At 43.9% G+C, this 26,688-nt stretch overlaps 1 protein-coding gene across 3 annotated transcripts in view; it reads left to right on the plus strand.

Moving 5' to 3' along the window:
• NINL (ninein like) overlaps positions 1 to 26,688 on the plus strand; it is a 425,470-nt gene that overhangs the window by 176,458 nt on the left and 222,324 nt on the right. For all 3 annotated transcript variants that reach the window (XM_078649025.1, XM_078649026.1, XM_078649027.1), the window contains exons 5-6: positions 17,476 to 17,542; positions 23,227 to 23,417. In XM_078649025.1, the coding sequence (XP_078505151.1) occupies positions 17,476 to 17,542; positions 23,227 to 23,417 (258 nt within the window). The remainder of the gene's footprint in view (positions 1 to 17,475; positions 17,543 to 23,226; positions 23,418 to 26,688) is intronic.

The raw sequence follows: 26,688 nt of genomic DNA on the forward strand, positions 1-26,688 counted from the left end.
ATGGGATCCCTGGGGCAGAAATCAGCCAGGGGATGGGGGGCATGCAGCCCCCACCCACTATTCAAAATAGGCCTGGCCCCGGGGGAAGGAGTCCCCGGGCAAAAATTGACCCATGGATGTAGGGTCCAAGCGACCCCCTCCCCGAATATTTTTTTTTTTAAAGACCGGCAAATCTGCAAATGCGTCTCCTGGTGCATTGCTGGTTTGGGGATGAAGTCCCCTTGTGTCCAGAGGGTCCTTGTGGGCCAACAAGCCCTCCTGTTACCTCCAGTAAGTCCTATGCAGTGGGATTGCTGAGAGGTCTTCGGAGGCCTAGCCCCCTTTCTCCGCCACTCTGCAAACGTGCCTCCTGGAGCACTGCTGGTTGGGGAATGAATTCCCCTTAGATGCTGAGGGTTCTTGTGGGCCAACAAACCCTTCTGTTACTTCCAGTAAGTCCCACACTGGTTGATTATTTTTTTCCAGTGTTTTATATAGCGCGAACTAGACCCGAACCGAATCAGGTATCAGAGCGCTTTACATAGCACCAGTTATATTACATGAGGACACACTTTCATTTTTAGGCACGGGGAGATTACGTGATTTGCCCAGAATCACAGGAGGTTTTTGGCGTCGTTACCGAGACTCGAACCCAGATCCCCAAGTCCGAGGTCGAGCGCCTTAGCCGTTAGGCCAACCCCTCTGCCCTGATTGCTGAGAGGACTTTGGAGGCCACACACCCCTTTCTCCACCACTCTGCAAACGCGCCTCCTGGTGCACTGCTGGTTGGGTCGTAGTGGTTCCAACATGTGCCTTAATTGAAGAAATCTAAAATAATTAACTGTGATTTATGCAGCTGGATCTCCCCGATAAATCTGTGAACAATGTTATGGTGTCCCTGTCCCATATATCTTTTGTGTTTGGGATTCCGAGAAGATCCCCAGAGCTAAAGTCAGGGCCCTCTCAAAGGTCGGAAGCCAATCCTCCTCCCATAGTAGGGTTTCCAATGTGAATCGTTTAAACCAGACAAAGTATGACAAGGCTTTATGCCATGCTGGGATAACCCTGATAGTAGCCTTTGAAAGATACCGAAGGATTTTAGATTGAGTGTATTTCTTGTTTGGGTTTGTTTCTTGAAAATAAGGTAATTCCAATCAATATGTCATATTTTTCCTTCATCCGAACATTCATTTATTAATAATTATGAGTTGGGCGGCCAAGTAATAGAGTTGGGTATCTGCAATATTTAGCCCTCCATTGTAAGTGTGCATTTTGAGCAAGCTATTCTTGGTTGTTTACCAAGCCATAAAAATTCCTTATGAGTGACTTTCAGTTTGTCAAAAATAGATTGTGTGAGGAAAACGTTGCAAAACATATAGTAATTTCAGAAGGGCTATCATTTTGAAAAGTTCTATGCGGCCCATTATTTACACGGAAGTACAGTCCATTTGTGGATGTTTTGATGGAATTATGTCAGTAGAGGGGAGATATTGATATTCCATGTGTGATGCGCATGCATAGAAATGGGAATCCCTAGATATTTAAAGCTACCTGTCTGTATTGTAACCAGGGGTACTGGAACCAGGCATAGTATTAGAACCAGTGGTTTCCATGACATCTCTCCGAACAATTTGGCCGAGGGGCACCCGTAGAGATGTAGTCCCATTAACTGTTAAGCTCACCGAATCTGCATAGAGTAGCAGGATTTCCATTATGCAGGTTCATTTGTATGGGGATTCCACAGAGAGATAAGAATGTTATTCACATATAAAGATATGCAGTCTCCCTGTTGATCCACCCATCAAAAGCCCTCCATTATAATGTCCATCCTGATTAATTCAGCCTTGGGCAGCATTACCAGTGCAAATAAGAGTGGGGACAGAGGTCAACCCTGTGTGGTGGCCCTTTTGATCATGACGGGGTTCAAGAGTTCCATTGACTCGAACATGTGCCCAAGATAATAAATATAAGACTTTAGAGCACCCTGTAAACTGGTTTCCAGACTTCTTCTTATGAAGGACTTTCAGAAATCAGCTTATGGAGTTAAAGACCTTTTTTTACGTCTGGCTTCACAGCTCAATGACTTCATGACTATGGTTACCCAATACTCTAACATACACCTAGAATGGGCTTTGGCTCCTCTCGAAAATTAGTGGTTTATCTCTCACCTTATGCTAATGACCATTTGGTGTATCATTCCGCCTTCTATGCAATGATGTAATTGCAGTGCATGGGGACTATTTCACATCAAAAAGTACACTAAACCTTCACAAAAGTAATTTGCCCACTCTTTACATGTCCCAAATTACGTAACAATTTTGTAACAGATACATGACGTGAATGTGCATTTAGTCTAACAATATAAAAATAAGTGTTGCACTTGACAATATTTTTAAAAGTGCATTTACTGTAGGACTAGTGAATTTACTCAAACTGTGTGTTTAACTGTCTTAAATGAGAAATTAATAAACATCCTTACTTAATAGACATGTACTCACTATAGAAATGAAATTCGTCTTTCATAATGTGTGCCTTAATAAATTGAATGACATTTACTGTTTAGATAATTGAATAGAAACCATCCTCATATATGTAGAATGTGATTACTCTAGAAAAAACAGTTTATGTGATGTGCGCACTTATGTTTCATATATTGTATTTATATATAGTTCTTAGCCATACTTACACATAATTATCCAAAGGATTTACTGTATGCTCTGTTTAAAATTAAACTAATGTACTGACCATTCATACAGAGGCCTGATTAATATGCTGCATAAAATATTGTGTCCATTTTCTGCTAACATGGCATTTCTTGCACGTATTCACATGCACTGTTAGTTGAAGAATAGATACATTACCGCTGGTGATAGAGAGAAAGAGCCTGAGAAGAAGAACTTGACAAAAGAACATTGAGAGCCGCAGCGTTAACGGAAAATTCTATACAGCAACGTTACAACCTGGCCTGTGTGTGAGAAGACGATGTCGTTCCCATGTCCAGTGTGAGATACTTTACGTATGTTACAGTGTACAACGTGAGAAGTGTAGAAAGGCAATAGACCTCTGATGATGTGTGCAAAGCGGTGTTGCCCAAGAAGACTTTTGTATGTTAGTTATAACAGAGGGGCCAATTACGATGTCGGTGGTAAAACCTCTGACCGCTAGTCGGAAGCTTTCCGAAAGACACAGTCGGTCTGCGGTCCGACTGCCCAATTACGATGTTGGTGGTCAGAACATAAACCGTCCTGTCATTCTGACTCTGTTCCAACCGGCCCTCGGAGTCTTCCAACCAGTTGGAACTGCAACGGAATCTCCTATAGACGGCGTTTCCGACGTTGAGATTACAATGTTGGTTTCCAACAGCCTTTCCGTGTTGGCTGTTCTGACACGGAAAGGATGTCGGAAAGCGACTTTGGTGGCCTCTAGCAGGGCCCCCTTGCCTCCGCGGTCTACGTTTGGTGGTCCAGAGTGTTCCTAGAGTATACCCCTGTAAAACCCTGCACTGTGTGGTGCCTGCCACAGGCTGTAGGGTTTTACACACAACCCGATTTCTTTATAGGAGCTTGTATTACAGCTGGTTTACGGCCTTGACACAGCTCCCATAGAGAAGTGAGTATGCGACCAAACAGTGTTCGGTCACATCGTAATCAGGCAGTCGGAACCGCCGAGTGAAGGTCGGTCGGTCCCGAGAATGAGATGGTGTCGGTCGGAGGCAACTCCGACCGGCATCGTAATGAGCCTCTTAGTGTTCACCCCGTTGGAGAGGAGATCCCTTCAGGTCCCCAAAGAGAACTTTTCTTTGGACTTTGAGAGGTTTTTGCTTTCCTTGATTCTTTGTTGAGTGTGGCTTAGGCTAACACTTAATTTGCTGACCCAAGAATACTCTTGACAGAGCTTCTGAAATGCTGACTCCTTGCAACTCATTTTTCCCACTGTCTAGTTCCATTTTCCTTTATGGAATTTGCAGATTTTTTAAATCCTTTAGATTTTGGAACCACCCTTTTAGCTGGGACTTTACTTTAGCTGACTTAGATTTGCCCATGTATAGACAAAACCTGAGACTCTTTTTTGAGCATCAAATACTTTTATTAATCTTTTGTATTCCTGTGACTGAACTTCTTGTCTGCCTCATATTGGTTTGCCTCAATTTCTTCCGGAGGTTGGGTCTTCCTGTTGTTATTCTGTATCTTTATAGTATGGTGTTAAAAGTTGTGTATCTTAACTTGATTATAAATTAGTAATCAGACTTCATAACCCTAGCAACTGATTCCTGGTCCTTATTGTGTAGGCAAATGAGTTACACTGTTAATTGAAATTTGATTGATGTAAATGTTAACTCCCATCACCTCTCAAGTGGAAAATATAAGGTTTATCAACGAACCAATGGTAAAACAATGGGCCCAAAAAACGTTGGATCTGTGTCATACATACTTTATGTACATAAAGCACTCTTTTTTTTTTTTACATTACCGCACTTTTTAAAATTGTTTTGTCTGGACTCAAGTGCATAATTTTGTCTGTATATCTCATTTTATTTTAATTGTATTTATATAGTGCTTACTATCCGTTGTCAGACGTTGAAGCAATTTGATTAAGTAGCATGCTGCTCTGTAACCAAAGTTAGCGGATTAGATTAATTTTTTGGGGTTCGTGTATTTAGTCTTGTATTCTCAGAAGAATCTCTGCATGAAGAGGTTAGGGGCTCGTGGGCAACTCACACGTGTGCACAACGAAAAGTAGGCCAATGCCATGCTGTTTTGTTCATTGCCACGTTAAAGCTTATTGGCTTTTTCATTTCTTGTCTTGGCCACAAGTCTTGCAATATTTTCAGGTTGACTTAAGGCCGCTCAGTGTACTACGTTCACGTAGCTTCTGTGCCATTCTATTAATTAAAAAATATATGGAATGAGTTAGAGGCAAGAAATGTGCCGAGGGCACTCTACTATCACAGCAGTGTCGAGTTATTCCAGGCATGAAAAAAAATATTACTTGCCATGTTTTGTTATGCAGTTAGTCACGGATTAAGTGACTCAGAAAAGACGTACGCTTTTGGTTGAAAGACGTGGAAAGAGTCCCAAAAACATTTAAGAGGGCTCAATCCAGAGAAAAAAAATCACTCCTCACTTATTTGTCTGCCTGAGTCGAGAAAAAGAAGCTTCGTACGTCTGGCACAGACTCAGTCAAGTCGAAAATATTAGTAGGACACCAATCCACTCATCTCCCATTGGGGGCGTGGCTTATGTCGGTGGGATGGAGAGTGGGCTTAGCACGGTAGGGTGGGGGGGGGGGGGCTTAACTCAGCGTGGGTTTGGGGAGCTGGGGGCGTCTTTAACGGGCGATGGTTTGTATTTACATCTAAACACCTGACTCATCTCTGGCCAGGATTACAGTGGGACTCACGGGGGGATGGGTGCAGCACATCACGTGTCAATGACGCATTGTCTGCAGACTTTCAAATGTAAACACTAAAGTTCTAATCCCCAGTGGCTTCCCCAGTTGACCCTATTGTGTGGCCCTGTGCATATTGTATCCTCCTGTGCACAGCTTTCTCATTGGCACTTGGTTTATATGAAGGTATCTGATTATTGATCATTAATTGTTAATACAGAATTGAGATACAAAAAAAATGTCTACGTGTGTTATTTCTGACTGGTAAATGTTATGAATGTTTGTGTGTCTCAAACCTGCCACTACATCAGGTGTGTGGATTGTCACGGTCGTAACACCTCAGGGTGATGAAGAGGATGTTCGTGGGCGGGGGGGTGAAGGGGAGGTGTGGCGGGAATGGACTACAAATGGTGCGAACACCCACAAAGGCCCCGTTTGTCTGTATTTACCAGCATTTGCAATGCTTTCACACACCTATCCACGCTCACAAACCTGCACCAAAATACAAGAGGCGTCAGCTGCATCCCCCCACCCCCCCATTTCATTTTACAGGAGCTATAGAGGAAATTAAGTATTCACAGAGGAAATTATTTTCCATGTGAAGAAATAATACATTACATTTCGAAGTAACCGCAACTTGCGTCTGACAATTTCACACTATTCGGACAGTCTGCCCTCGTATACTTGAGGCAAAGAGTCACACGCAAGGAGCGCGCGGCGATCACAGTTTCCCCTGTAGCACACTACCCGGGAAGCCGTCTCAGCCGGACTGACACACTGGGAGGGGGGAAGGGGGTGATTGGCTGTTGCTCGCCTGCTGGGGGGTATGGAAGAGGTCGTCCCAGGCTTTGGCTGCGAGGCAGGGCACTTTCCTCCCGTTCTGGTCTGTTGTAGATGCGTGGGATGGTGGCACAGCTGTGATGGTTCAAGTGAAATTCCCTTCTCGGATTCCGTATGGTGCAAGGCTGCCCTTAACCAGGACGTCTCTCTTTACTTTCCGAGTTTTTCCCTCATTTTATGTTTTCTTTGAGGCCTTGTGTCTTTGGCAGGTTCCGGCCTACATCCTGTGATTCTGGGCAAATCACTCAATCTCCCCGTGCCTGAATGTGTAATGTAAATATGGTGCTCGTGTTTAGCGCTCCAATACCTTCGGGTCGAGTTCGCGCTATATAAATATGCAACAAAAAAAAAGGCCAGGGGCGTGGCTAGCAACGGTGCAGCAGGTGCAGCTGCACGGGGCCCAATAGGATTAGAGGCTCAGTGAAGGGTGATTATTGTTGTATTTAACAACCCAACCAGAAGTCAATGGCTCATCTTTCCTGCACCAGGGCTAATGGCGCAGGAGTCGCCCCACTGCTTGGAGCCAGTGACGAGGACACACGCATTATTCCACAGGGAACTTCACAACTTGATGCAACCCCGAGGGAAGACATTGTCTTTTCAATCAACCACATGTTAAAAAAGTTGTGCATCATTTAGGGAAACTGGAGAAAATGTACATACTTTTCAAATTACAGGTTCATTTTAATGACCATAAACAACTCGATTTCATACAGTAATTATGGACGCCCACTTAATTACGAAAAGTATTACCCACTACCATAGCATTTAATTTTTTTCATGGCAATTAAATATTGAGCTTTGTGCTCAATTAATCAGTACTAAAGGATGAAGAGCCGGGTAGGCCACATCCTGCAGTAGCCAGAGGACACGCGGATCTTTGTGGGTGGGGCATTAAATCCCTTTGCTAAATTCCAGCTTAACGATGAAAGATCTTCCAATAAGCAGTGCACCAACACTGCGTACAATGCTAGCAGTGGGCCTCAAAAGCTGTTTTGAAACAGGCTTTGCATGCGGCTGTTTTTAATGCTTCCGGTTGAGCACACACACACTGGTGCTCGCAGACAATGGCACCTTGCACAACCCTGTATACCCTGCAGGCCAAGCTTCAATGCAAGCGCAACACATCAATATTTACAAAGCTCTCAGGCGTTCCCAGTGTGGTGTGTGACTCTGAGCTGTACGCTTCAACCATGAGCTTTCTGTGGAGCAAAATGGCACCGAATCCCATTTTTCTGACCATTTTATTGAAACACATCATAATGCCGGCCTTATCTTCAGGTGAATATCGGCTGCAGGAGGCTTTTTCTTGATGGCAGGGAGGATAACCCACTCACAAAGTGCTATTAGATATGTGAACAAGACTCCTTGTGCCTGTGAGATGTAAAAGCAGGCCAAGAAACCATATGGTAACACACAATTCAAACATAATACATAACAAGACCCTAATAGAGCTGTTGACTACTAATATTTAGTTTACTTTTTTTTACAGAGTCAGAAAGAGTTGGCCACTGGGACAGAGTTCCAAGGGATGTGCATAATTAATATAATACTGTTGTGCCTTAATTCCATCACATTTTTGAAAAATGAAGCAAAACTCAAATCTGGCATTTTGCTATATATTTTATTGAGAGAGATGTATTTGCGTCAATTATGGACGAAATTATGGACTAGAAAAAAATAGTGCAAAAAACACAAGTCCCACGAACATGATCCACTCATGTAGAGTCCGTTCCCATTGGACAAGTGCTACTGCATAATCATTTTTTGACTTGGGAAACCCCCAATTATGCCATGTGCCATAATGATGTAATTTTGCATAAAATAATGTAACACGAAATGCCAGAAACACACTGAACTCTATGAACCCCAGACCTGGCTGTGCTTCACAAAGCACCGGCTCCTTGTTCCATGATCAGGTGCAGCCGGAGTCTGACAACTGTAGCAGGTCCACCTTCCACAGAGGAACGAGCAGTTGTTATTGGAGGCGCTTCTCCAAATGTACCCATGACCCCCTTCTGAACAAGACAGATAACACGTGTCTGAGGGCAGCAGTGCAAAGACTTGAACCCTGGCGCAACGTGATACAAGGACTGACGCCCAATCCTGGGGAGACTCGCTTCTGTTGTCTCCTCAGAACAGGACCACCGCCCGGAGCCATCTTGGACGGAATAAAGTATGTGACTGTTCACAGCACGGAGATATGAGCTGACACAGATATTACCAAGGCATTCAAATGGGTGTCTTGGAACAAAAGCTAGGGATAGAGCATATATGGGATGGAGGACCCCTGAGGTACAACAGGCTATTGCAAGTCACCAAGGAGCTCTGTGACTATAAAGAGGAACTTGGAAATATTCTCTCATCACACAAGAAAGGGTATTTTTAGGTCTTTATATTTTACCAAATTTGGATTCACAATAAACTTACTTCTAGGGCCTTTCAGTCAATCCTCTTCATTCATTAATTTGTCTGTTATTGTGTCTTTCGCCTGTTTTTACTGCCCACTACAGCATATAGCAAGTGCAGTGGTTGAGCGCTCTTGAGCCACTGGCCAACGTTACTGTGAGTGATGGCATTCGCTCTGTCACAAGGAGCACATCCGCACACAAAGTAGTTCTCTTCAGCGTCAAGGACTATTAAAGCAATGTAAGCTTTTTACGACCAAGAAAATATTTTTGCTTTTAGCAAATGCCATTTTTATATTGACGTGGGTCCAGCAGCTCCTGCAACAATAAAGTTTTTCAAAAGCTGTAGCAAAGTATAATGTAAAGTAAAATAAAGCTTCATTTGGATAACTTGAATTTTGTTTGTATATGTAGGTGGTACTCTGGGCCCGTTTTACCAGCAAACATCTACCTTTAAATCTTAACTCAAAAAAAGTAAAAAAAAAAAAATATATATATATTTATTTAGTGTTTCCTGTTGTACAGCTTATTTTTTTTAATTGCTCTTTATTGAAAGTTTTTCATACCATGAAAGACAAAAGTTAAGACCATGTACATAACACATGCAGCGTACAGTGCATCATACAATTATAAACCTTGAACATGTTTACTGTTGAGTTTTTGGGAGAAATGCATGGCAAAAAGTTCTTATTTTATAATTTTACAAAATGTACCTCATTAAGAGTATGGAGTGAATAATGTTACTGTTGTAAATCTGTGGGCTTGGACTCTAATTGATGCAAATTTATATTTGGTGTAAGCTCTTAACTGTTGGAGACCTTTCTGTGTTTACGTGGGTCTAAAGTATGTTTAGGTTTCAGGTTTGTGTGGTGGTGAGGGAAGGAAGTAACAGAATCCTCCTGTAAGTTGTGTACAGTGTGAGTGTATGTTGTTGACACAGTGATGATAAAGTAGGCGAGTCTGACAGTCAGGTTGGGTAAGTTGAGTTTATTTCTCTTTGGTGTGATGTTATGTACTGGGTCTTCATGTTCTAGTGGCCAATGTGGAGTAGACCAGTACCTTCTTTCAAGGGTGCATTGGGGGCTGTGAAGTGGGGAAGAAGCAGTGACATTTCATAAGGTTTATTCGGGTGTTGCGAATGTGAGGCAGAGCAGCAGCCTGACATTTGTATATATTGTGGTGTTGTGAACGTGGAGGAGTGCCCCGCTCCACGAGGACGATTGGGGAAGTGTGGTACCCTTAGGTGTGGTGAATGGCAGTCATGTTTTCTGCCTTCGTGTGCACTTGGACCAGTCATCATTGTACGGATGTGAAGTTTGCACAAGTACATGGTGATGATTGTTTTGTTTGTGTGTTGGCGTGTGTTTTTGAACTTGACGGTACAGGAGACAGTCATTATTGCTTGTGGACGGGAGGGTCTGATGTCATATATTCGTTGCTGCACAGGGCGTAAGTGTTGCATTTAGTTTGCGGGTGCTTCCTTACGGTGGTGCCTTAAAACGTTGGTCAGGGGTGCTGACGTGACTAGTGTTGGGAGGGGAAGTACTGGACTGCACTCATTTGCTTTGCTTTATTAGTAGTTTCAATCTGTGCCTACTGGGGCTCTCACCAGTGTGTATGGAAGGTTTTTTGTGTGCTGTTGGGCCGCATCCAAAGGCCATGGTGCTGGGTCCAGATTCAGGTGCATTGTTCTGTCTGGCACCTGGTCATGTTGGATTGGCCAGTTAGTGTGACTGCATGTTGAGAGTGGTGGGGTGATGGGCTGCGTTTTTGTGGGTGTGAGCGTGTGCCCTCCTGAGCATGTGTCGCTACTTGTGGAATGAGGGAAGATGTTGAATTGTTGGAGTGTGCTACTGTTTCTGGCTGTCGGTTGCGTTAGTTTGACATCTGTCCTGTACTTTGGGTGGAAGAAGGACCTCTGACAGGAGATGAGGCTGTGACTGCAACTATGGGCTTAACCTGGAATATCGCTCTTTTTACTAAAAGGCTCTTGACTCATCAGCTCTAAAGAGCCTTCCCTCCAAATACAATAACATGTCACACGTCTGCAGGGTGTAGTGTTCTGCTGGACACCTTCTAGTGTTTCAGCAGGGTACCAGTTTTACCAGCCACTCCTTTGAGGGCCGGCCATACACCCACCCCACACCCATCCACCACAGGCGTCATTGGTCAGTCAGGTGACCCTGCTGGCCATACACCCACCCCACACCCATCCACCACAGGCGTCATTGCTCAGTCAGGTGACCCTGCTGGCCATACACCCACCCCACACCCATCCACCACAGGCGTCACCGGTCAGGTGACCCTGCTGGCCATACACCCACCCCACACCCATCCACCACAGGCGTCACCGGTCAGGTGACCCTGCTGGCCATACACCCACCCCACACCCATCCACCACAGGCGTCACCAGTCAGGTGACCCTGCTGGCCATACACCCACCCCACACCCATCCACCACAGGCGTCAACGGTCAGCTGACCCTGCTGGCCATACACCCACCCCACACCCATCCACCACAGGCGTCACTGGTCAGCAGAACCTGCTGGCCATACACCCACCCCACTCCCATCCACCACAGGCGTCACCGGTCATGTGATCCTGCTGGCCATGCACCCACCCCACACCCATCCACCACAGGCGTCACCGGTCAGGTGACCCTGCTGGCCATACACCCACCCCACACCCATCCACCACAGGCGTCACCGGTCAGGTGACCCTGCTGGCCATACACCCACCCCACACCCATCCACCACAGGCGTCACCAGTCAGGTGACCCTGCTGGCCATACACCCACCCCACACCCATCCACCACAGGCGTCAACGGTCAGCTGACCCTGCTGGCCATACACCCACCCCACACCCATCCACCACAGGCGTCACTGGTCAGCAGAACCTGCTGGCCATACACCCACCCCACACCCATCCACCACAGGCGTCACCGGTCAGGTGACCCTGCTGGCCATACACCCACCCCACACCCATCCACCACAGGCGTCACTGGTCAGGTAACCCTGCTGGCCATACACCCACCCCACACCCATCCACCACAGGCGTCACCGGTCAGCTGACCCTGCTGGCCATACACCCACCCCACACGCGTCACAGATAAGGCCAATAAAAGGGCCCGGGTGCCCGTGCCCGGGCCAATTCTAAGTAGCACAATGCTGTGTCTGTGTCACACTTATTTACAAAGTATGCCGGACTAGAGCCCACGACTTTACATAGGGCTAACATTTAAATGTAGCAAATGCACCTCAGACCACTTGTCTGTTAGTCCGAGCTCCAGGCCCGGTTCTTGTTCGGTGTAACCGTCTCTCCCGCTTTCCCTCCTGAGTTTGAAGGTTACGCCTGACGTCAGTAGCTCCAGACTGCAGCGGTTTGAGTTCTTGGCGCCTCCTCTCAGCTCTGCCGGGTAACTGCGCAGAGCTGGCCGCGACGGAACGGAGCAGATATTGGCTGAATTGAAAGTGTGGGACGTTTGAAAATAAACTCCAGGCACTGCTGAGGCAGAGGCGCCCCCTCAAAGAGCGGGCCCTGTTCAATATTCAAACGAGTTGGCAGGGAGGGAGCCGAGGCAAACACGCCAGCAAACGCCGGCATAAATAAATTAACCTGAAAGGCGTCTGAAGTGACAGAACGGGCAGCTAGACAGCGTGGCCTTTTCTGTTCAATTCAAACGGACTTTGGCATCTAAACCTTTCAAGCTTTTACCCTGGTGCGTCGAATTGTGAGTTTGGTTGTGACATGACCATTCAGCAACTCTGTGGCATCCACACAGAGTGAGAACCGCCTTTTCAATGCAGAGCGTGGGTTAGAATCTCAGCTTGGGCTGTTTTTACAAAACGATTTCCAATTTCAGGATTAAATGAGAGATTAGTTCAACCAGTCCACTTCTATCTGTTTGATTTCTGGCATTTTATGTGCTTTTTATCCAGTGCTTAATTTGTAAAAATAATAAGTGCCGGGGCTCTCGTAAGGAGGCCACAGAAGCTTCCACCACACATTGATCCTGCCATACTGCCAATGATAGTAACAACTACTAACCATTTCACTCCTCTTACAAGTGTGACAATTCGAACTATCTCAGGCACCCAAAGCTATAAGAAAGGCTTGGGAGGCAGGTAATAGTCATTTTTAATGTATATTAAATTAATAATTAACTGTTGTTGTGGTCTCCCCTAAATTAGCCAGACGGAGCCACCTTGTGGAAGGCTGTCACAAGCACCGGTATTGGCAATTAAGTACCGGTGCCGAGCACCGGAAACCACAGTCTCAAATTAAGCACTGTATTTTATCCTGTCACAAATAGAGGACTACAAGTACCAACATGCAGAGAAAAAACACAGGATAGGAAAATCTACTCCTACCTGAAATCTGGAAATTTGAGAGCTCGCTTACTATTCTAGAGATTACTGGACCACTAGAATGAGTATGAAATGAGAAATAGACCACTCTCTCTCTCTCTCTGATGCTTTCTGTTATCCAGTGGCCATTTATACGTGGCAAATGATTGAAACATTTTGGTCTCTGTCAGAACTATTTTGGGTGTCTGTGGCAAGCACGGTTACGGAATCACAACTGAGGTGGTTGAGGTCTTTTACCACTGATGTCCTGAGATTTCAACTACTCTAGCTGCTGAAAACTGAACACAAGTTCACCCTTTCAGCCCTTGAGTCTCTGGTAGCAAGTGTGAGGAATCCAAGGCTTCTCGGGGAGGTACTGTGGTAGTTGAGATTTAGTAATCAACAATCGCACAACAGAACCCAATAATGTCTGTCCAGCCCAGCTCTTTAGCTTTATGAAAAAGGGAAAAGTTATTTTATACACTGACTGCATAATACAGCACTAATAGATCATCCAAAGTAACTCAAGGTTCTGACGAGGTACTACAGGTAAGGCAGAAGCGATCCGTGGAGGCACGTTCACAGGTGCAGGCTTGCAGCGAGAAGTGGGAGCAGATTACTGCGCCTATTGCCCACAGCTCAGGCTCTTAACGTAGCCTGGTTAACTAGCGATCAGAAATTAGACGCACATTCTCTGTTTTAAGCCGTGCATGTCTATTGAACCGTTTTCAGTTAGCGTTTACCTTCGGCAGTGCAGTCTGACCCCGGCCTGAAGTCCTTGCTGAATGTGCTGTATGTGGATGGACTCTCCATTTAGTGTCACCAGTGATGCCGCAGATGACACTGGCATTCAGTAGGACCAGCTTTAGTCCCAAGCACTAACCTGCCAACCAAACAGTGATGAGAGTACACCCTTAGGTCACTGGTGGATTAGTTGAGCCTAGGTGGGGCAAAGGTCATGGATGTGCCATCACTCATCACAGTTGTTGGTTGAACAAAATAAGGAAGACTTTAGGAGATGGTCACTCTTCTCTTCGTAACACAGAGGGAAAGGTTCAGTGGGAATGCGGAGAGACCCATTCCAGCACACGGGTCCGCTCATATAGTGTTTCTCCTAGTTGGGTGTGAACACTTGTAGTAGTCCTGTTTAGAATCTTCTATGCAGTTCACCAGACTTATTTGGGAAAAATTCAAAGAGACCCTCTCCAGCACGGCGGAGGACTTCTCTGATGCTCATCCTGTTTGGGTGTGATCACACGCTGTAGTCCAGCTTTGAATCTTTGGTGTATCAGGTAGAACAACTTTAGTACATAGTTTGGCTCCAATGACAACTCTCTCTTGCCAGTCTGCTCTTCTGGGCAAGTCCCTCCTTTTTGTCACTGCAGGTAAACTTCTCTATGTGGGCTTCCTCCTGCAGGGGAACCCTCTGCCCTCCCCTCACTAGTAGATCATGTAGCTTCTAGATATGTTACATTGTATGCAGTTTATTTTTATTTTTAAAAAGGGCGTAATTGACGCATTCAAGGTTTTGTAGCTTACGGCATATGTGGAAGATACGCCTAGAGACAGTATGTGCCATATACACAGCTCCCTACTCATTTAAGACCAGTTTGTTTATTGCCTCAACATGGCATTAGACACAGTATACTGTATACGCCTTAAAGTAAGCAAAGCGAAAAAATAATGCCAGCCAGCCAGTAGTGAGTCCCTTGAAGATAACAGCACGACAAATAGCTGAGGAAAAGCTTCATGAATTTTACAGACATTCATGAAGGTGTGGCTAAAGGAACGGGCCCTAAGGAAGTGGGAAGACAAAATAGAGTGAAGCATCTTGCTGTCACAAATGTCCTGCCCATCTTCAAAATTATGTTATGGCCATTTACTTTTTTCCTACATTTCCCCATACTGCTCTTTCGTTCACCCTCCATTCAGGTGGAGGTGGAGAAGCGTGGCTCAGTGGTTAGAGGCGGCAGACCCGGAAGCTGAGATCGACCGTGGACCAGGGTTCAGTTCCCTGCCTCGGCGGGTCTCGGGCTCAAAAATTCCACGGACTCGACAATTCTCGCTCTGGTGCCTACTCAACTCACGGGGTCACACTCTGCGACTCTGGGCAATAGCTTGCTTAATCTCCACTACGGCCCCTCGCGGCGGGATGCCTGGCCTTCACCTTGTGGACACCCTGCCGGGGTTTCTCACAGGGAAATACCAGGACGGGTTCCCTAAGCAAGCGCCGGGACGCTTACGGGCAGCTGTGCGCTTTACAAGTCCAGCACATTTACACATTTACATTCAGCGACATCCGCCACAATGAACATTACTCAGACCTACATCAAGTACCCAATATGTGCGTAACGCAAACTGACGTGCAACAAGACAGAAAAGTTTGAGTTACTTCATTCATCTGTGCTTTCATGTTTTTTAAAATGTTTTTAAGGTTTTTTATTCCAAAACGGTGCATTTCAGTAGAGGTTTTCTCTTGGAATAAACTGCGGAGGGAGTACTTGCTGGGAACACTGATTAATTATTTGTAGCTACAACTCGTGTTTCTTGACTGGCAATAGGATTAGTTAATCTGTTATTGAGGCTCAAGTAAAGAGGTTTACACCTTCAGCAGATGGAGGCTGTCTGTCGTGCACAGCCTGAGCTGCAGTGGAGTTTAGTATGTCTGGGTGGCGGCAAGGGATTTGAATGACTCCATACGTCCTTGTTTGTACTCTGAGCATTGGAGTTAATCATTCCTTTCAGTAAACCCACCATGACAGATGAGATTTCGTTCTTTATTTTTCAAAAAAGTTCACAGAGCTCTATAGCAGACGTCCTCTATGTGTTCTTATGCAGCTTCTAGAAATGATCCAGTGGATACCATTTCAAAGTCGTTTATGATGCCAGAAGCCCAGACCGAAAAGTTCCATCTTATATCACTGACCAGAATCAAGGCCTTCCTTCCTTGTTAACATAGTTCATTGAATTTGTGCAAAACACTGAATGGTTAATTATTGAAAGGTTTAGTGCTTTACGTCCATTGGCTGGAATAAAAGCTAAAGGCAGGAAAAGGTTTCCTTGGCAACTCCTGTCGCACAAAGAGGGCAGCGAGTGAGCTCAGCCCTGTTCAGTGTTTAGTGGGGATGGTGATTGTGGTTGAATCCTTGTCTTATCTATAATTTTAAAATGGAGGCTTAACAATTTTATGCAACAGTTCCCCAAAGATATTGAGTATAAAGCTGCAGCTTTCATAGACACTCCTGAAGACGTACCCTTAAGACCCATTTCACTGCAGCAACCAATCACACGTGTGCTTGTAAGAAACCTGTGCGCTGCTCTTTCAGAGGTGTGTATAGGCCCGGAGGACTGTGTAGCACCCTCATCTCATCCAGCGCTGCAAGTAACTTGGTGTCCTTCAGACTTCCACCCTCCAAAGTACCAGGGCCATTTGCTGTGGGCTTTTTGCCAACTCTGCCCCGTTCACGTCCTTAAATTGGAAACGCACTGCCTCGCTTTTTAGACAGCCAGTTCTTTAAGTATGTACATACGGGGTGCTAGAAGAGTGGAGGAAATGAATCTCTGGTTATGTCCCACTTGGTAACTAACCTTTGGAAAAATCAGTTCGCTCATTTACATCATAGTTAATATATAATGAACAGTGTTCAACACGGGTATGTATTTCTGGACTTTTGCTCATTTAATGTGGATAAACAAAGAGGGGGTACAAAATGTGATAAAGAAAACACAATGACATAGGCAGATAAATCATATACAAAGAAATTGTAACCTTCCAATCATTAGTGTAGGCATCAATTTCAAAGTAATAAACACAGAAAAAGAATCTGAACAACGAGAAAACAATTCCTGACTGAGTAAAACACTGAAGAAAATAGATGAGCTTGACGACGTTTCGGTCTTGGTGGCATGTGAGTCCGTTAGACCATCTTCAGGATAGTGAAAGGAGAGTTACAATTGACCCATAGGGCTGGTTAAACATGTGTCAAGAACCAGATAATTCATTATATTTTGTTAAAAGCTTCCAGGTCGCAGACACCGGAATGGAAAGATATTCAATATGCTTGGTGAATACCCAAGCTGGCAATTAAATTCTAGCAAAAGCAATCCAGCAGGCTTTCCTTTATTACGACACTCGCTTGAGTCGAGCGGCAAGTACGGGGCACTGCCCCTATAAAGTTACGCTGTCTCACCAGAAGTGAGGTATTAATCTACAGGTCCAATCTTTAGGAAAACCCTTGAAATACTTCTCTTATCCATGTGGTCATTGCCACTCTTCAGTGGTCCTTCAGTCACTTCTTTTTTTATTGTTTATGCGCATAGATATGATTTATATCATAGTAATTGTTATACAAGTAAATATCAAACAAAATAATTGCATTACCGTCATCCAATCAGTTTAGAGATGGGAGTTCTAGTAATCCTATTCCCTTTTATCCCTCAGTGTAACAGTTTTTCCATTCTCATGAAGTTATCCTTGTGCACTCTTTTAATTGTCCTTGCTGTTTTATCTTGCAGAGTCTGAAGTCAGATGAAGAAGCAGAGAGCGCCAAAGAACCTCAAAATGAAACCTTTGAGGCACAAGGTAAATTGATTGCAAATGATAGTCAAGCTTTTTAGCTCCGAGGACAATGACTTTGGTATGGACGGAAACCCAAAAAAGAGCAGAACTATGAGCAAAAGTCTGTTGGTGGGGCAAGGGAGGATGCTGGGACGTAGGATGAAGCAGCTAGATACACCCAGTTCGTCTGTATTACTTTAGAAATGAATCAAAAGGGCTTCAAAGAGTTTTAACAACTGTGGTGAATAAAGTTAAGTATGTTTTAACTGAAAAAAGTAAACATCTGTCATCAAAGGGTAAGCTATGGGTAACGCTAGGACTCGCGATTGCAAAAAGAAACATAGCGAAACTGTAGGGGGCAGCCACACCACCGACGCTTAGCTCCTGGAAGAAGGATATGGATTGGTGCATGGTCCAAGAAAAGACAGTGTACGTGGCCCGGGGTTGTCCCAAGAAGTGGGTGGCGGTGTGGTCAAATTGGAATGACTACCGTGGGAACATTTGTGAACCCCCTCGAATCACCCCCATTGAAGAGGTAACTGCATTGTAATTTTCACTAGACCGGACGTAATCCAGAGAGTTACTGTATAAGGAAGAGACGTGTTAAACCTGTGTGTTTCAAATGACTATTATGTAACAACTGTATTCCTTGTATGTGATGACCACCTTGTTTCTGTTCTTTTTGGTAATAAAAATAATTATTTAAAAAAAAAAAAAAGTAAACATATCAGAATAGTGTCAATGGCTGTAAGCCGCACTGGAACTACATTATAGTTACATGTATTTAATGGAACCCTGTTCCAGTTAAATTAGTTTCACTTCAGTTTACGGGCATATTGCTAAAAACCTAGAGATGGATGTCTGAGAACATTTGATCTCTAATAAAGCACAAGCCATCACTTCCAGTGTGCAGAAATCATTGCTGAAAATATTACACTTATGAAAAGGTTGCCATATCTCCTTTCTTTAGACATTATGAAGATGCCCTTAGTGCAGTTATCGGTGTAACCGACCTTTAGGGTCTGCTGGTTGCATCTCTGGAACTAGCGGTCTCAGAAGTTTCTCTTTGGTAAAGAACAGTATGGTGTCACATCACTGCAGAAACCTAAAGCATGATCCAGCTTCCCTCCTTGGTCTCTCCTTTGTCTTCAGCCAGAGAGGAGGTTGCATTTTTATGCAGGGATGGGATAGGGTTCCACAGCCTTGCTTTAAAGATGGGCTGGAACAGGAGCCAGAAAATGGGAAGCTTGTCCCTGTGAAAGAACAGTGGATGAGGGTGACTGGAAATCATCTTCTCCATTCCTTCATTGTGCTTGTGAAGGAAACTGAAAGCGAGATGTGGTATTTTTGATAGTTTGTGTATAATCCCGTGTGTTTTTTTCCTTCCTCACTTTGAACACATAGGCCACAGAACACCACACATAAAGAGTAGGGGGTGCACAGTGAGTATACAACATTCTGCTTGGCTTAGCTATCCAGACCAAGATGTTGTGCTTTACCCGTTGTAGTCCTCAGTAACTCAGTTTGCTCTTTACATCACTCTTCTGCTCATTTTTAACTGCCCTACCTATCTTGGCAAACCTCCTCATTCTTCTTTATAAGACTTGCTAAACTTGATTTTCTCTGGCTTTGCATTTATCAGGAATGAGATCCCCCCATCTCAAGTCCAAAACGATATACTTGCTGAAAACACTCTTTCAGTTTGAGATCCACACTAAAATATTGTCGGGACTCTATTGGGTGGAGCTTGCTCCCTACTCTCGGTAGACCTTGAAATATTGTCTCGGTGAGCAGACCGAGTCCAGAGAAGCTCTTTGTCTTCTGTGCTTGTAAAGGTGCAGGAAGCCTGTGTTCTCTCTGTGCTTCCTCAGTGGACCAAGTAGTAGGATCCTGGCAAACCACCAGAAGGTGAACTCCAGCGATGCTTGGTTTTGAAAAGAATTCTCTCCTCACAGCAGATCCCCTTGACATAATGTGTTACATTTTTATTATGATTTGAGCAGCTAGAGGTACCTTGTGATAGTCGCAGACGCTGGCCGCCTCTCTTATCACAGTTGGTGTGATGTCACACTTCAGTGTGGAAGCAATTCTGGTTCAGTGACAAGTATGAGTCATTCTGGACGTAAGATACAATCATTTTCTGATTTGATCTTTTAAAAGTAGTTATTTGTATTTAAAACTCTTAATTTTCATACGTTCATACCTCGATGTATATTGCCACCTTGCCTGCCGTAAGAAAGACTCTTATCGACCCCCTTCTTCGCAGCATACCACTACGCCAACTCTTTATGCTTTATGTTAGAAGCGCTTTTACCTCGACCCATTCACCTCTGCGTTGGCTATTTCTTCAACTCTGGTACTTTGCAATCCCCCTTTTAACTACAGTCTCTATTCTTCTAAGATGCATCTTTCCGGCTCTTCATTATTTTATTTATTTTTAAAACTTTCTTTTAACTTATGAGAGGTAGAGGAAACTCCTCGACCTAGTTTCACGTTCCCTTTCCATTGGAACCAATCTGTCCCTTTTAATTAAAAAACGATGTCGGCTGTCATTATATACAGCACACCACTTTTCTTGTTTTCTTACAAACTCTTTGCCCTCACATTCAGATTTCAGGTTTCCTGCTAATTTCAGATTTCCTGCTAATTTCAATATTCATAAGTGATGTTTAATCTTGTAAAAAAGTATTTATTTATTTATTTATTTATGGGATTTTTAGTGCGCAACTAATACCCTAAGGTGTCTAGGCGCAGCAGATACTCAGGATTACAGCACCAATCAGAGCACGTTCTCATTGATTGAAAAGCCAAGTCTTCAATAATTTGCGGAATTTAATAAGGGTGGGAGCGGTTTTAATGTGCAAAGGGAGTGAGTTCCAAAGCACAGGAGTTGTTACCAAGAATCGTCTGTCACCCCAAGTAGCCGTTCTTGTCCGGGGGACGGTCAGAAGATAGCTAGCTGCTGATCTTAGATTCTTTTTGGGAATGTACACCTGAAAAGCTTCTTTTAAAAACTTCGGTCCTGTCTGGTGAATGGCCTTATAGGCTATGCAAAGAGCTTTACATTTGATCCTGCTTTCAACCCTTAACCAATGGAGATGGCGTATGGCTGCAGAAGTGGAATGTCGCCTAGGGATGTTAAGCAGGATCCGTGCTGCCATGTTTTGGACGGACTGAAGCTTGTTTAAGATATATTTGTGTGTACCAAGAAAGAGAGCATTTCCATAATCTAATTTTGAAAATACTAGGGTGGTAACTAGCGTTTTTCCTGCAGATACTGGTAGATACGGCAAGAGTTTTTTTATTTTCTTCAGTACAAAGAAAGCAGCCGAAACCACCTTGTTAACGTGGTATCCAAAAGATAACCTGTTATCAAAAATCACTCCCAGATTTCTGACCTTAGTGGCTGGCACCGGGGGGGGGGGGCCCATCTGACTAGGCCACCATGTGTGAGACCATTCTGGGGAAATTGTACCAAAGGTCATAACCTCGGTCTTTTCCGCATTAAGTTTCAGGCAGTTACCGTGCATCCATGATTGTACATCCAGTAATCCCTCCTGAAACTTAGCTGCTACCACAGGGCCATTCTTGTGCACCGCCAACACAAGCTGGGTATCATCAGCGTAGGTGGTTAAACGCATCCCGTGGGATTTAATGACCCTCGCCAAGTCCGAAACAAATGTTAAAAAGTGTAGGACTTAACGAGGATCCTTGAGGGACCCCACAAGGCAATTCCGTGGTGGGCGAATAGTAATTGCCCAGCTTTACTGCCTGTCTACGGTTGGCTAAAAAGGAGGCTATTAGGTCTTTGGCCAGATGATTGATCCCAAGGGTCGCGACACGGTCGACCAAGGTGGTGTGGTCGACCGTGTCAAAGGCCGCCGATAGGTCCAATAAAATAAGAACTGCAGCTCCTCCTGAGTCCATAATCTCTCTAATTTCGTCCGAGGCTTTTGTTAATGCTGTCTCAGTTCCGTGTTCCCTCCGGAACCCGAACTGAGTGTCATCTAAGAGTTTATGATGTTCAATAAACTCTGAGAGCTGTTTATTCATAATTGCCTCCATAATTTTGGACGTGAAGGGAAGGCAGGCAATAGGCCTGTAGTTGGACGAAATAGTGGGGTCTAAGGAAGGCTTTTTAATTAAAGGTTTAACAATGGCCTTCTTCCAGCTTACTGGGTAGACACCTGATTTAAATATGGAGTTGCATATTTCAGTTAGCGGCTGTGTAATAACATTCTGCAGTTTATTCATTATAGTGGGGGGACAAGGATCAAGTGGAGAACCTGATTTGATCTTACAAATCAGTGCACTGATCTGATCTTCAGTAGCTGGTTGAAACTGATCAAAGGAGGGATGATTGAGTACTGGATAAATGATGGGTATAGCATCAGTTTTTTCTGCCTGTTAATTAGAAAAAGTGGAATAGATGTCCATCACCTTGGTTTTAAAGAAAGTGGCTAATGAATCACATAATTCCTGCGAATTCTCAATCACGGGTCCACTTGGACTGGAAAGAGAATTTACCACTTGAAAGAGCATCCTAGCTGAGTTGTGTGCTTGCTCAATTTGGGCAGTATAAAAAAGATTATTTTGCGTGTTAATAGCTTTTTTGTAAATTGCTAGAGCACTCTTATAATCTTGCTTAGCAGAGGGACTGTAATGTTTCCTCCATCGCCTTTCAAGATTTCTACAGTACTGACGCTGGAGGCGCAGTTCCTCTGTGTACCATTGAGCAGATGGAGTAGCTCTATTGGGGCGATAACATTTTTCAGGTGCAACTTGGTTGGCTGCCTTTAAAATCCATTCCTGAAAAATAGTGGACATGGTCTCAGTATCACCTATATTTTCTGGAATAGATGACATCAAGAGATTAATAAAATGCGGCATATCTGCCTTATTCCACATCCGTGCCCCCACTAGCGGGCAGACTTTAATCTGAGAAGGTTTAAGAGGTAACAGTTTAATCGTGAAAATTATGGCCTGATGGTCAGACCATATCAAAGGAAGTACAACTGGTGTCTCAATTTTGGGTTCGTTGGTAAATAAACCGTCCAATGTGTGCCCAGCATTGTGCGTGGGGCCCCTCACTAGCTGCTGCAGTCCTGTTGCCTGCATGTCAGCGATAAGTTGGGCTGTGTCATGATTTTCCATGTTTTCAAGCGGAAAATTGAAGTCCCCAAGAATCGTATAATTTGGTGAACCTATTACTGATTCCTTGATATCAGTAAGAGCTGCTAAAAATTTGGTACGTGTTCCTGGAGGTCTGTACACAAGTGTCCCTTTAAAAGCTTGTTTCTGGGTAAGATTAATAACAAATGTAATAGCTTCGCAGTTAGTGCTGTGAACAGGATCACATTTTATTCGATAGATGTCCCTGTAAATGATGGCTAAACCTCCACCTCGGCCTGAAATCCTATCTTGTCTGGCTACACAATAGCCTTCTGGGGTAGCCAGTACAAAATCAGGGCCAGATGCTTCATCTCCCCATGACTCGGTAATAAGAAGTATGTCCAGTTCTATTTAGGAATCATATAGGGTGGCAACTTTAAAAATGAACCCCTTGCAGTGATTAGAAAAGGAGGTAGCACAAATAAGTACTAATAAACCTAATGGGAGTCTGTGGTAAGCTGGTACTGTAATAATATGAACACGGTGTGATGGGGTACATAACTTCATTAACCGGCATGTGCTTGTGTTTGTTTTAGGCCAAATGAAATCCTGGAACACCGACATATTAGATAGTCCCAAAAGAGGTTGTAGCCCCTGCTCAGACATGACAGAAAACCAGGTGCGGGACATCTGGGAAGAATTAGATGTTGGAAACAATGGCTACCTCAACAAGCAGGAGCTTGAAGCAGTCTGTGGCAGTATAGGGCTTAAGGACCTGAAGAAGGAGGTAAGTGGACTGCTTCTTTGTGATGAATTTGCACAAGGCTTTATGTTTAAGAATTCCTAGAATGTGATGTTTTGTTCTCTCAGGAAGTGAGTTGTGTCCACTAATAACTGAATAACCTTTTTTTTTTTTTTTAAATGGAATTTTATTTATAGCCAATAAGATAATACAATACAATACATAGGATAGAAACCAAAAAGCAGTTTGACACGTACTTAGGATGGTAGACATAATTGGAACAATGTTAAGTAGAGGCCGATAGCGAAGGAAAAAATCGAGAGATTTGGAAAGAAAGGGAAATAAAGACAGTACAATGATTTAACATCATGATATAGAGCTACTTAAACAGGACTATGTCCATCACAGACTAACCCAGATCCTTTTGAACTTCGTTAAGGAACGAGGGCCTCTTGCCTTAGCTATGGCCAGTTCTGACTCAAGCACCTGTCTTAACAATACCCAAAACTCATTAACATTTTGAATGGTATGGTTTATCCAGGCACTGGCAATGCATAGACAGGCACATACAATGATAATGGAGGTGAATGACCTCTCATAGTAAGTAGCCTCCTGTTTAAACCCAAAGAGGATTTCCTTATCTGTAAGCTGAAACTCACAACCCAAATGCCCTGTAAGCAAAGAAAGTGAAATAAGTCCAGAATAGCTATAACATAGGACAGTCAGCAAGCTTTCGTATAAATTCTCCCTTTCACACGTTTGAGTCAGTTTCGCGCCAGGATACTCCTGAGTAGTTGTGAGCGTTATAAGTCTCTTATAACATAACATAACATAACATATGCTTTGAGTCTGCCGCAAAAAGCGTACATTTGGGGCTGTACGATTTTACAGAAACTCGATGTTGCCCACTTAGAAATAAGCTCTGGCGTATAATAAAACATAAAAATTATCCTATGCTGCTGCAATTTCAAACTAACGGAGGCCACTGATCGAGCTAAAGTATCCAAGGCCTACTGTATATCTTTTGCGGTTATATCTGATACAAGAAGCCGACTTAATGTAACAGATATCTGCATACTGTCGTCGTGGGCTAATGAGATGAGTTTCTGATAGAATGTACTAACTTTAACAGGCTTCCCATATATACCCAACAGTATTTCTGAAGTACTTGGTATATCTAGAAGTTTCTGTCCTTGTAGGAAATAGTCCCTTACTTGGAAATATTTTTAAAAAAAAGAGTTCTGCGGAAGCCCAAACTCCTTATTTAAATAGCAAAATGAGCAAAAACCCTGGCTGTCATACAGCGGGCTTATTTTATCGACACCCATAAACTGCCTGGCTTACCCGACATAGTCCTGAAATATTTCAGAGAAAATTGGATCATCCCATAAAACAGTAAAATAATGTATCGAGGGCAGAGAGCATTTCCTACAGATTTCCTGCCATATCCCAGGTATGTCCCTTACTACCTTAAATTCGACCCATTTGTAATAATTAGGATCCGTAGTCTTGTAGAGAATAAACCCAATCGTTGACCCACAGGCTAATTGATATGCCACTAAGATCCTGTTTAACTTTATAGTTAGTTATTAGAGTTACCAGGAAAGGTGCAAATTTGACCCCACTGGAAGCTAAAATGTTGTACATTAGTGCTTGTTACACCTGCGTTCATACTAAGCTAGCAGAAATGGGACAATAGTTCAGAGAGAATAACCTAATACAAGTAACTAGAGAGATCTTTATCTGATCCACCCCATGTTGGGATTAGTCATGGGTTGCATTGATTCAGACCTGAATACTGACTGGGAGATCTAAGACTGTTCCTCTTAAAAAACCCTGTTTTTGAACCAGATAAGAAAAGTTAATGAAGTACTTTTGCATCAACAGGAGTGCTGTGGAATCTGAAACTAGTTTGTGGGAAGCTGCATTTCCCATATATAGGGCAGTGAAGGGGTGTCGGGAGCATCATTGCATGTATTAGCAGATGTAAAAGGGTTGTCCGCGGATTGTTAACGGTAAGAAGTATTTGATACATTCTAGAACGGGCTCTGGAAAGTAGATTGGAGCTCTTTAACAACAGGGAACATGCCTACTAACACTATGAAGATGGGGCAGAGCTGGTTTATTGCTACCTTGTTTGGCCAACAGGTATAATCGTAGACCATCCATTTGTTGATAAATACTTTTAAACTGTACAGATGCCAAAGCTGTGTGGCAATAACTGACATAAACTGAGTTCTTACAAAAGATAATTAGGCATTATTGATTGAAGAGCCAGGTTTTAAACTACTTCTAGACGATGGCAAGAGATGTTTCGATGTAAAAATGGCACAGAGGAATATTCGTGAGCTTGGTTGTGGCAACAGAATAGGCTTGATCCCTGTAATGAACTTTCCCTGTGGGTGGAATATGTAAGAATCATTGATTTAAAGACCTCAAAAAGTTAAGGGAGATGTGCATGCTAGAGGGTTTACGCCAGATTCTCCTTTAAACGAATAACCAATAAAGTAAGCTGGGTCACAAGGAGTTATTGCGACGTTTTATCGGACTATACTTTGCATCTTCAATCAGCTGAATACTTTTGAGAGCTTTCTTAAAACTGGCCCAAGTTAACTCTCTCTATAGTCAATCCTGGATTTAGTCATTATTCACTTTAACATAGTACTTGTAGCAGGATTTTGTGATGGTGTAAACAGGCGTTAATTACTGCTGCAGCTTGCTGTTCCAGGGTGATCTTTTCACCCAAAAATGTCCTGCTGTTTTGGCAGGACAAGGACAGGAGTCCATTGGCAGAGGGCCTTCCAAGGTTTTCCAGAAAGGGCATGAGGCACGTATCACAAGAACCCAAGTCTTCGATGGGTTCAACTGCAAAAAATGTGCGGACATCCACCAATGGACAAAGCGATACAAAAGGGGATGATGGACGGAGTGTTTGAGCAAATCAAACACTCACCCCCAGTCAACTGATTTGGGTTTAATCCAACACCATTCTTTAGCTCACTCAGCCACCCCAGTTCAGACATGGCCATATGCAAATCAGTCTGACCCTGTGCCTCATGGGAACAGTCCAGCCCAAACTGCCAAGCCATGTCTTCCCTGGACCGGAAACAAGCATCCTGGGACCGGTTTCGGGTTCATAATCCTCATCAGCCAGGCTATCTTGAATCCAGTGGCCAAGTGAGCAAGGGACTCACGTCTGAGCATACCCTGCCACACTTAGGGCGAACAAAGCGATACAAAAGGGAATGATGGACGGAGCGTTTGAGCAAATCAAACACTCACCCCCAGTCAACTGATCTGAGTTTAATCCATCACC

Source organism: Lissotriton helveticus, chromosome 6 (assembly GCF_964261635.1).
Source record: "Lissotriton helveticus chromosome 6, aLisHel1.1, whole genome shotgun sequence".
NCBI classification, from domain to species: domain Eukaryota; kingdom Metazoa; phylum Chordata; class Amphibia; order Caudata; family Salamandridae; genus Lissotriton; species Lissotriton helveticus.